Source organism: Uranotaenia lowii, chromosome 2, assembly GCF_029784155.1.
Source record: "Uranotaenia lowii strain MFRU-FL chromosome 2, ASM2978415v1, whole genome shotgun sequence".
Taxonomy (NCBI): Eukaryota; Metazoa; Arthropoda; class Insecta; order Diptera; family Culicidae; genus Uranotaenia; species Uranotaenia lowii.
Window position 1 is genome coordinate 207,788,700 of NC_073692.1, and position 12,659 is coordinate 207,801,358.

A 12,659-nucleotide genomic window follows, 5' to 3' on the forward strand; every position below is an offset into this window, starting at 1 on the left:
CCAAAAAAGGGGTTTTTGTTCCCATATCAAATTAACAAAGATATGATAAAATCTTTGTGGATTTTTTTTGTTAAAAATAGATAAACGTAAGCGCTTCGACATAATTGACCAATAATTTATAACAAAATTAAATGAGATAATGATAGACGCTTCCTATTTTAATGAATGAAAATTCTCATATTCATAAAATATAACATACATGTTACTAAGCCAACACGAATGCCACAAGGATGGTAAAGTGTCGTTAATAAAAAATAGCTGTTATTAATTAAAGTTATGTCTTAGTGTTTTCATAAAGTTTTCTACACTTTTTGATTAGATGCAAATTTGGCTGTATTTAAAAACTCCTCTGCTTAAAAAGGGACGATTTTGTTTTTAAATTTAAAGGTATGATTTATTGTATTGAAGATCCCTCCTATTGTGGCTTCTTCAACCTTCAAACCTTCAAGTTACCGTCAACTGGGGCAACATGCAACAATTTTCAACTTCAATGGCTTCTAAAAAACTTATGTTCACAGTTAATCGTATCCTTTATGCATCAAAAGTTTTAAGAAGGCTGGGGCATCAAATTGGCGTAGTTGAAAAAAATATTGGTTTCTTCAGTTATTTTTAATTTTCTAAAAACATGCGATTTTCACACTCCTTAGAAAATGGGGTAACTTGCAACAAACTTTGTTTTTAATGAAAAATCTTATGAACACGTACGAAAATTCATAGTTTTTAATATATTTGCAATGCCTTAAAGACCATTACGCATGACAACACCAATTGCAGTAGTTTTTGGGTCTGTAAAAACAAATTTTCACATTTTTTTCTGAAAATAAGGATGTTGCATACATTTAGGGGTTAAATAATACTACGAAAAATTCTACAAGCTGAAATCATAAAAATAAATTGTTGGATGAATGAAATTTAAATGTTTACAAACGCGTGATGCAAAACATTCATATTCCAGCACATGGAAACGAGATTTACAAGGAATTTCTTTGATTTGCATTGTGTTGCATTTAACCCCAGACACCTAACTGAATTTTAAAAATATTCATTTAAAAAAATTGGGTGATTGTTCGAAAAATATTTTTACACCAACAATGTTGGTATAACATTAGAAAACCTGTAAAAAGTTTGTAGGTAATTTTATCAAGCCGATCCGTCATACTGGGTAAAGTTTTTTTCGGCATCAAAAAATGCTAAAATTTGTACATTTATTGCTCGATTTTTCAAATTTTACATAAAAATAAAAAACATAAGACAACTAGCTTAAGATGCGAGAAATTATGTCATCATCATTTTGTTATCATTAAAAGATAATTTTATTACAATACATTAAATTAAAAATTGATTCAATGTAGTGTTATATAAATGTTGCATCGAACCCCGCTGTTGCATGATGCCCCGTTTGACGGTACGAAAAATAGTTCGCTTTTGAATGTTTTTAATTTTTTTGCTTTAATGATACCGCGCCGATCCTCCGGTGCATAGGGCCGTGGTAAAAGACCTCCACTGTTGACGATCCGGGGCCAGCGTCTTCACCTGGTCCCAGTCAAGATTCTCGTCGACAGTTCGGATTTCAGCGGCTAGGCTTCGCCGCCACGAGTTTCTGGGCCTCTTCTTCGATGACCTTCTGGATTACAATCTAGAGCCTCTCTGCAAATCTCTTTCATCTTTTCGCAGCGTGTGCCCAATCCATCTCCACTTACGTTCCCGAATCTCGATTTCTAGCGGCCTTTGATGACACCGGCGATGTAGTTCCTCCACTGGTTCCTCATTCGAGATCCAGCTTTTGAATGATGATGAAATTTAATTCTAACTTAATTCAATTAGATAATTTTTACAAACTGAAATTTTTTCATGGAAGGGGTAGCAAAGCACACCGAGTCAGCTAGTAAATTAATAAATTTATAACACAATTTGTTTTTTTTATTTGTCAAATAAAGTGAATAAATTCCCAACCTTTTCCAATAAAATCCGGGCAACCGGGCAGGACCGGATTTTTCCCTATTTTTTTATCAATACCTGGATAAAACCGGGCAATCAGGCTTATTCTAGAGGGGTAATGGAAAGTCCTGATTTTGACAGAAAGCATAGAAAAAAGCCAGCATTTTTTTTTCTTAACAATTAAACTTACTAATAACATACAATCAAGAATATGAATTTCAATTTTGGAATCAAACAAGAAGTTTGAAAATGTCCATATTAAAAGAGCCCTAGCTCACATGCGATTTCTTCTACCCAAAGTGCTCTAGCTGTGATCTTTTCTTCTATTAATTCTTTTATTTCTGCCTAACAAATCTACTTTTAATTTCATAATTCGTCGATGTTCGATGGCTTTAAAAAACAAATAAAAGATACATCGGAGAAAACACGCATACAAAGAATAACGTTCCTGGTTAAGATGTTAATTTTGAAACACTTCTAAAGGAAAAAAATGCTATGCCGGCTATTGCTCTGGTTTATATTTTGCCCGTTATGACAATTTTTTTTTTAAATCATATTTGCCTATTAGGTTTTTGTAGTTTAAAATGTTCTGTGAATCGAAATAATATAATGAATAAGTAGTTAAAATCAAAATATTGAAACAAAACTTTGATTTCCAAGTGAATGTATGAATTCTAATTTTTTTTTCAGTATTATAATTTTTTTTAAATCATTATTTAAATTTCAGTTTCAATTTACATTTTTCTGTTTTAAAAACTTCAAATATTCATATAACGGTCATCTAAATGAAAACAAACAGCTAATGCAAAATAGATTTCAAAATTGAATGTAAAATATTACGGATTTATAAATTCGCGTTATTAGTTGACTATTTTCTAGGCAACGTAGCAATCGCTCGAGTTGAACACTCGAAAGATCTTGGAGTGCTTTTTGATCAACACGGCTGGATTTCAAGATTCTCACCAACCAATCATATCGTCAGTCGTCAATATTGTTTCCAGATATTTCTCACAATGATAATTCAATTTAAAATTATAATCTAACTTATTTGACAAAAAAAAAACAGAAAACAAAAACACAGAGAACAGTATTTTGGTGGTATTAAAAATATATGATTTGGGAAGATTATGCCGTCTTGAATACAAATCGCCTAACATATTTTATTTGTCACTTATGGTTTTGGTGCTATGGCTCGTGGAAATTATAAAAATTGCAAAGTTTTACTAAAATCAGTAGGCCGGAACAAATTTCAAATCCTTTTTTTGTCACTCAGAGTTGGAACATCGCGAGGGGGGAGGCAATAAAAAATAATGCGAAAAACAAATAAATTGGAATAAAATTGCATGAAATCTTGTATGCAACAAAATTGCATACTATATCATTGCACAAAACCTACAAATTAAGTTATTTTTTATTGAAAAATTTAATAAAATAAAGAATACAAAAGGTGAAACAACTCTTATCTTCCAAAATTTAGTTTTTTTGTCTTGTAATCTTTCGGGTACCTACTTGATTTTTTTTTTTCGAAATTAAGAAAAAATACTACAAACTTTACTTATTTCCCCCTTCGGGTTTTTTGAAAATTTTGAAGGCAGGGGGGTGACAAAAGAAGAAATTTATATATGTTCCAGCCTAATTGGTAGCTGATAAACTAATAAACTCACATGTGTGTGTGTGTGTGTGTATATGATTTTAAATCATTTTAATATCCTTTTTTAATGAAGGATCCAGATTTTGGCCAAGATTTTCTAGTTTCAGAAATACAATGCTTGAAAAAAATTAAACTTCAAAATTTAAAAAAAATTAACCTAGAGGAATATAACTAACAACATCTTTTCTAGCTAACTTAACCCCTTTTTTTCGTAATTTAATCTGAACGGTGGAAAATTTTAGACCAAACTGTTTATTCAGCTGTGGCTTTTGCCAATCGCTTATCAAACAGTATTCATTAGAGCAAGTTCACTCGTGTTGGAAAAAAGTGGTAGAAATGTTCACACTTTTAGCACATTTTGAAAGCTTTACCATGCAAAAACATTTTCAAGATCTGTGGCCCTCTAGTATTTTTACAACAAGTGTTCTATTCTCGCACGCTGTGATGCAAAAATAGCAATATTTCTATCACATACAGCTGAAATAGAAACAGTGCTGTAAAAAAACGCCCAAAGATCTTGAAAACATTTTTGCATGGAAAAAATTTCAAAATGTGCTTACAAGTGTCAAAATTTCTACCACCTTTTCCCAACACCAATGAACTTGCTCTTAGTATGGTTTGTTAGATGAACGTGTTCTGCACAAAAAGTAAATATAAGTAATTGTACATACATATATGGTATTACGGACATTTTGGTGAATCCCTGTCAAAATACGGGGTTGAGTTTTAGAGGGTTAAACAAAGTTAAAAATAAAGAATGAAAGCTTCAAAAGAAAATTCATTCAAATTAGTTCAAAACGCTCCAGATTTCATATTTATATTTTTTATATTTTTTATTTTATAATTTTATTTCAGAATTAAACTTAGTTTTAGAAACAAAATTCTCCGGCCATAACTCACAATGAGAAATTAACTTCAGAATGAATAAAAACAATACAATATTTCAGAATCTTTATTAAGAGAAAAAAGTCCGAACTCTAGAACCGCGCCTTCATGTCGAATACTTACATATGTTCATCAGTCTAGATCGGTTGGAGACGATATGAACCGTTTCAAAATACTTCAAGCATTTCTTCATCGTAATAGCCTTAAAAAGCCTTAAAAAGCTTTACTGATTAATAAAAGTGACTTCGACTAATGGCTTGTTTGCTCGAAGATCCTTACGAGTGATTGGACTATCCAATAGACTCTCTTTTGATTGTAGTCCTTAAACCATAAACTAAGCACCCTTTCACATTTTCTCAATCACGCAGTCCCGATTTTTGTATTTTATGGGTTTTTTTTAAATCCTATAGCATATAAGTTATTTGTTTGAATCTTTCACAAATGAGTTCCTGAATTAAAAATTATTGAAATAAACCTGCATCTAATTTTCCTTCTGATCACAAAATATTAATCCGAAAAAATATGTTTAGGTTTATTCACAGAATTCCAATGATGTATAACAGGGAGTAATAATGTTATTTCAATCGTGTCGCAAGATTTTGGACATCAATCTTATCAGGCATGTTCTTCTTAATATTAAAAGAGCGTCTGAGATTCTGAGTGTTGTTTGGGTTAAAATTTTGCAGTTCAGATGTTAAAGCAGAAGCTTCCTGATTTGCATACATTTAGGCAACTCCTAGAAAAAATCTAATTCTTTTTCTTTGTTAAATGATGGTAGGTATGATTTCATTTGATTTTCTTATTTCTCCAGTTTGATTCTGACTTATAGTAGGTAGTCAGCAGTGGATATTTAATGATATAATGAAAATAAATACATGTAACATTCACTTGATATTCGGGTGCGTATTCTTATGAAAATGGTTGAGTTTTTATGAATAATCAGAGTTTCAATTTTGAAAAGAAGTTTCTGTTGAAATTTTATGTTTTGTCGTTATATGAAATGAATCTGATCAAAACAAGTTATGTTATCGACGATTGCCAATATTGATATGCCGTTGCAAAAAAAAACTCACCTATTTTGTTGGCACTGTAGATGTTCTCAATGGGGAAAATCTGACCTAACCCGTAGAGCAGCACTTTGGCCAGCGCTGGAACAAGCTGCGTCGTCGTCACCAGCACGTTGATGCAGTTCTCCCTCTGGGCGATCATGTTCAAACATTTCAACGTCAAACTGTGCCAGCTGTCCGTCTCAAAGTCCACATCCGACCGAACCTGGAGCCAGTGTTCCCGCTTCTGAGGTCCGAGCAAACCGCCCACGCTATTATTTTGGGTAGAAGAGGGAGGACGAAAAAAAAACTAATATGAGCATCCTTATTTCTTTTTGACAGGAGCACAATCATAAATCATACTTATTTCGGTAGGTGTTGTAGGTGTCCTTAATTTTCCGATAGCGAAACGCCAGCTTTCGCATCCAGTCGACGCCCCCGCGAACGCCATTAGGAAGACAAATATTTGGTGGAGCTCCTGGTGTGGGAGGGAAGAAACAAAAACGTAAAAACGTTAGGGAAATTGGCTTCGAATAAATAGTCCAAAGACGGAAGAAAGCATTACTATACGAGGCAGGGCAACGCTGCAAATAAAAACAAAACCGCCACAAACATTTGCCAAGGACCCAGAGCCTTTTAAGTTTAATTGTATTTGTACATCTGCCTGCAAGAGGAGGAGGACGAAGAGAAGGTCCTATATTTACCTTGTGCCGTTCCGGTGTGGAATCCGTCGGCTCCGAAGTTGTAATTGCTCAGGTCCTGGCCGTTGTCGTCCGAGGATACGTCGTCGATGTGCACCTGGTCGCACTCCTCCAGATCGTTGAAAAAGAAGTACGAATCGGCCATGTTGAAGATCAGCTCCTCCATTCGGTAGCCCAGTTGCATGTGGTGGTCCCGACTCTGTTGAAGAGGGTGTAATTAATCATTATTTTCTAATTCCTTATATTTTGGACGATAAATGAAGGAGATGTGAATTTATTTTCATGTAAGCCTCATGGGATACCATGAAATTAATGACATAAAAATAAATCAATATTAATAATTTCAATTTCAATATTCGCATTAAGAATTGGAAATCAGCACTTGAAGTTCATGACACAGAATTCACAAACACATTTCAGAGTTTAGAACTCAGATATCTTTGTTACTTAGTTTATCGGGCTTATCGGTGAAAAGTGAAAAGTGATTTCCTTTTAAGCAAGAACATTTAGGAATTGCTCGACCTTCTATTAATGAAAATTTAGAACTTTTCCTAATCAGTATACCCTTGAATTTTCAAAATTTACCACTCCGTGGGAATGTTTGTCAAATAAAAGAAGTTATTTTAATTGCCGTTATGGTAGGCTTACCAGAAACTTTCAGAAAAAGGCGGGACCTTTAACGACAAAAAAGCGGGACATTCAAGAAACTCTTTAAAAAAACTTTTTTTTGCCAAACTTATACGTATACCATCAGCCAATGTTATTCAAAGAAAGTAATTTCTAATTTTTTAACGCAGATTGATTATGCTCAGCTTTTCTTACATAACTTCTATTAACGCGATTTTTTTTCATAAACAAGGTTATTTTCCACGGTTCTCGCAAATTAACACGTCATTCGAGAGAAGTCAAGTCCGACATGTCCTACGGTGGCTTTGATATCGTGAAAAAAACCTGTGTGCAATAACAAATATGTTTAAAATTTGTTTAAAAAAAATGAAAACTCAAGAAAAATTTCCATCTGTAATTTAGACAGTTGAGTTGTATGATAAAAGGCAATTTAACTAAAATTCTATCAAAAAATTAAGATTGATAACCATTTGGAAGCAACTTAAACAATATTTTCTTCGAACCAAATTTATTTGCATTGGTTGAACGTGGTCCGAAAACGTTTAACTGAATCAGAATCTTACGGTAACTTTAGGATTTTTTAGTATTGTCTTAAGTAAACTGTGAAAAATGGATGCTTATCTTGAGGATAAAAACGTATTCGAAATTTTTTTGTGTTGTGTTGCTTATTTTGAGAAAAAATACGTATTAGAAAGACTTTTGTGATTAATCAATGAATTGAAATTGAGGATAAATTTAATTTTTTTTTTTCAATATAAGTTAGTGAACTTTGAAAACGTTTACCTTGAAAAAAGCGGGACATTTTGAGGAAAAAGCGGGGCAACGGGACATTCGACAAAAAAGCGGGACATGTCCCGCTTTTGCGGGACGGATGGCAACCCTACGTTATGGTAAATTGAAGTAAAAATTTCCATTGGTATGACTACTTTTCCAATAATTGCTCCAGAAGCGTACTCCTTCAACTGGAAGTCTAACCACGTCTAACTTTCTTATCCTTCATTCTACATTGTAACAATTGTTTAATGTTAACCCACTAAAACCCATTTTTTCGCTGAAAAATTTACAGAAGTTTTGTTGTATGATTTCATACAACTTTAGTTCTACAAATAACTACTTTACTTTACTAATTTATTGTTAAAAAAAATTGAAATTTTTCAAAAGTTGCACATTTGCTAAAGAGCTTAATTTCAGTACTTTTTCGGTTGCAAATATTGAACATATTCGGCATTCGGGCATTCGGGCATTCGTTTTCCAATTTTCCATTTCAAAATCCTGGCAGTATCTGCACAAATCCAGGCAGAATTTATCTATTTTTTGAACAAAGTTTAGAGAAAAATGGATTAAAAACACTTGATACTTTCATTTGCTCTTAAAAACAATTTCTAATTGATTTTGCTGAATATAACTCTGAAGATAATTTAGTTTAACCGAAAAAAAACTTTGAAGAATTCGTTTTCGGACAAGAAAATCAAAGCTTATCGTTGCTCAATTAGTTTTTTTTTTGGTAAATTTTGCAAATAATGAGAATAAATCCGTACAAAAATTGTTCAGTTTTACATAAAATCCGGACTCACCTTGAATTTTTCCCCTGAATATCCGAGCAAGCCCGCATGAAACCGGGCAATCTGGAATGCTTACTTCAGACGGGATTTATATTTCTCCTTTTCTGGCTAACATATGAACTTTTTCCAAAAAAAAAATCATGATAATGGTAATTTTTCGAAAAATAGGTCCATTTCAAGTTTTCTCATGTTTTAAAGCTTCTCTTAGCTATAGTTTTCAGCAATAGCTTGTCAAACAGTTGCCATGTGTATTGTTAGATTAACATATCATAAAATATTCTGCGCAAAAAGTAAATTTAAATATTCGCTTTGGTTTTGTGCTGAATTTAATATATCACGCCTAAAGGTGAGGTTACTTTCGAAAGGGTTACTAAACAAAGTTTTTGGTCTCTCAAAATTTAGAAAAAGATTTTCAACCAACACAAAATTGTTAAAAAAAGTTTTTCAACCAACACAAAATTGTTAAGGAATTCAAAAGAACATGAACTTAAACATTTGCTTGTCAATTCAATTTTCAGATTTAAATTTTTTTAATCAAATTTAGTTTATACACACATTCACCTGAAAATCACAAATATAAAGTAGAATTTGTTTTATGCAAAAATCTCAAATTTTATTGAAAAAAAAAAACAATCCACACCCAGCCAACATGAAATCGTAAAAGAAATCATCGTCGAACTCGTATATAGATGCAACTCAAATCGGAATCGTAAATATGTACACTTACCATTCGACCATATCGTTTATTCATCGTAGAAGATGCAACTTCCCAATGAAATACGACTTAGTTACGATTTGTTGGATGAAGTCGTATTTAGTTCCGCCGATGTCAAATGAAATCTTATAACGATCGCATAAGGTTTCTTAAGAAGCATTTTATTGGTACACAAATTACTTTCGAATCGAAATCGTAAATGACTTCGAATAAATTCGTAAAGAATACTACGTAAGCATCGTCTTTCGTATCACGTTGTATGTTTACTAGAATGTCACATTAGTAGGCAAATTAACACCGAGTCTTTCCGATATAGCTACAAATATTATAACCAGTATAATTATAATCGTATAATCGGTCACTTTACCCACGATATAAATATATTAAATGCGATCAAATCAGATTCGTATTAACAGATACTTAGCGTTCGCCCACATCTCATCATGATATTAAAACTTCATCGTGATAAATCGTGTTCAGTGGATGTGCAATTTTGCGATCGTGCTTGCAATTTTGTATCAGCATTTGAATTTTGTGAAAGTTGACGACTAAAGCAAACAAGCAAAAGATGAAAAAAATAATAAAGGTAGGTTTTGGAAAAACAGCGTTGGACAGAAACCTCACTAACATTTTCCTTTCAAAAATAACAGGATTAATCTCCCACACTAGGCTCAGATTTAAAAAACCCGCCGGACAATTGCCCGGCGATTTGCATGTGCAATGCACATTGTGCATACTACGAGTATCAAGGAATGTTCACGGACAGAATTGTGGCCCAGCAATTTCCGCTGTAAACCCGGAAGAAAGAGGCGCAAAAGATCCTGAGGGAGGCATGGAGGCGGTTGCAGTTAGGAAAGTAGCGAGCGGGACAATGCCCGGTTGCGGTACCTACGAAAATATATGTAGTGCATTTCAATGTTAGTTATAATAAAAATCAGTTAAAATCTTCAATTAATTTTATTTCTTCCTAGCGTCGTATTTCAATCACAATATTACACATAACATGCTACATAAAATGGTCCGCAAAATCGTTTTATGATACAAATCGTACATGAGTACATCCCAACTCACATAAAATATCGTTTCAAGAGTCCATCAAATGTCAAATTGCATCATATCGTACAAGCTTACAACACACATCTTATAAAATGTGACTTAAATTGTCAATCGATGTTAAAATCTCTGAACATCGTATAAGACTGCAGCACATCTCTCATAAAGGGTGACATAAATCGACATTCCATCGTCAGATTGCTTCGAGTCATACAAGAGTACAAAACATCTCGCATAAAGGGTGACTTAAATCGCCAATCCATCGACAGATTGCTTCAAGTCGTACAAGAGTTCGGCACACCTCGCATAAAGGGTGACTTAGATCGCCAATTCATCGTCAGATTGCTTCAAGTCGTACAAGAGTTCAACACACCTCGCATTAAGGGTGACTTAAATCGCCAATTTATCATCATGTCGCTTCAAGTCGTAAAAGGGTAAAACACACATCGCATTAAGGGTGGATGGAACTGTCAATCCTCCCATCATCGTAAATGCGCATGAATCGAATTCTTTAATGTAACGTACAAAACGACGCCAATGCGACATAAAGTACCAAAGTATTTCTAAAATCGTAGATGACATCACGTATGATGTTGTCGATGTCGTAAACCAGAAAATAACAAAAACATGTACGTATATTGCCTCCACTTTTGGTAGGTATATGCTTTTTTCTAACGTCATGTACGATGATTTGTTGACATAGACGTATGTATATCTTTTGATATACCTACCAAATTGTTGGCTGGGCAGTATTTTCATTATAGAATTGATTCTTCATGAAAAATATTTGCTGTTGAAGAAACATGTAAGGTACACCGGGGTAAGTGTGGACGATGGCTATTAAAACAATACTGTGCACTATTTTTTCAAACTTTTAATGCAGAATGTTCAATTTACTTGTAATCTATCCAAAAACTGTGAAAAAGATACGATTCAGACAGTAACGGATGTTCACAGCGACTTTTTTTAAATTTTCTATTATCAACTACGATGTAGAGTTGAAGTGCATCTTTTTCAATTGCAAATTTCTCCTAAGCTAGCTGGCTCTCGACAAAAAACTCTACATTGAAACAATGCTCACATTCCAAACAACCAGTTAGGAAAAGAAACGGCGGTTAAAAATGAAGAAAAAAGAGTTCATTTACAAAAAACTAAAATTTTGTCTCCAATCCCTACCTGGGTTAAGTGTGGACGGCTTTAAATAGACTTGATATTTACATTTTTTTCAATAATCTGTCCTTCATCCTTCATGAATTGGATTATTTAGCTATATTTAGCATTCGTATCATGAAAAATTGGGTAAACTACTTGTTTGTTCTGTGTTTTTGATAAAATCGAATCTCGTGTGTTGCAACATAAATTACACACAATAACTATTGAAAGTTGCCTTACTAATAGTATCATGAACTTTTTTCAAAATTTTGGACGGTTCGAGCCATAAAGTAACGTATTCAACCAAGAAAACCCATTTTTTGGAAAATTTTCTGAGAAATCAAAGGGAAAATCTACCGTCCACACTTACCCCATAAAGCGGGGCAAGTGAAGACACCAGCCGTCCATAACAATTTACGTGATAACTTTTCTCGCTTTGCTTCTATCGAGCTCATCTCTTCAGCGTTTGTAAACAACATGTTCTGCATCACATTGAACGTAGTTTTATGAAAATTGCTCCACTGCTGATTTTTCAATGATTTTTTAAAGTTGAACTATACGAAAACCCGTCCACACTTTTCCCGGTGTACCTTACTTGATCTTCACCTGAAAAATCTGCACAAAATTCTTGTCGGTGTATTGTTTAACATAATTTAATATCGCAGTTTTCTAAAGTCAAATTTCAAACTAAAATCATAAATTGGGTTCAAGTTTGCATCAAGCAAATTTGATCCAAAAATTTTTATCGCTAACTTTTTTAATATAAAATTTTTTATTTATTTTTTACAATGTAAGAATCTTGGAATTTGCAAAAAGTTGGTAAGATTGGGCTAGTTTGATCAAAGTATAGATTTTTTTTAAGAAATCGAAGGCTACCCTAAAAATAACTTTTTTTTTTGCTCAAATCAATTAAGTTTGATCTACCAGACTCTTAAACAAATTCATAGATTTTAACCATCAATGAAAGCAAGTTCCATATTTTGTTTATTAAGGTATCATTATAAAAATTAAAGTTACCTTTTAGGTTAAGGACTTGGATAAGGACCAAGTAAAGGACCACTTTAATTCGAAAACTATTAATGAGTACTTAAAATGAATAATCACCTAGTTACAAACATAGTTTGTTTAATTTTTTTTATTCGTGCTTTGTTGAGCAAAAATCATAGGTAAAAATCCGTATCCGAAGTACTAAATAACAATGGTAAGCATGGCCGAAACAATGACATTTCTCGTTGTTTAACCAAAACTTGTAAACTAAAAAACAGAAAATAAGTTCGCAACTCTGCTTGCCACTTGGAGATATATGCTATACGGTTGTATACTGTTTAC

General features: G+C 33.1%; 1 protein-coding gene across 1 annotated transcript in view; it reads right to left on the reverse strand.

Annotated features, from left to right (window-relative positions):
- LOC129746254 (developmental protein eyes absent) overlaps nucleotides 1–12,659 on the reverse strand; it is a 122,349-nt gene that overhangs the window by 2,448 nt on the left and 107,242 nt on the right. The window contains exons 5-7 of the mRNA XM_055739835.1: nucleotides 6,225–6,420; nucleotides 5,884–5,998; nucleotides 5,548–5,792 (exon numbers count right to left, since the gene is read on the reverse strand). Coding sequence (XP_055595810.1) covers nucleotides 5,548–5,792; nucleotides 5,884–5,998; nucleotides 6,225–6,420 — 556 coding nt within the window. The remainder of the gene's footprint in view (nucleotides 1–5,547; nucleotides 5,793–5,883; nucleotides 5,999–6,224; nucleotides 6,421–12,659) is intronic.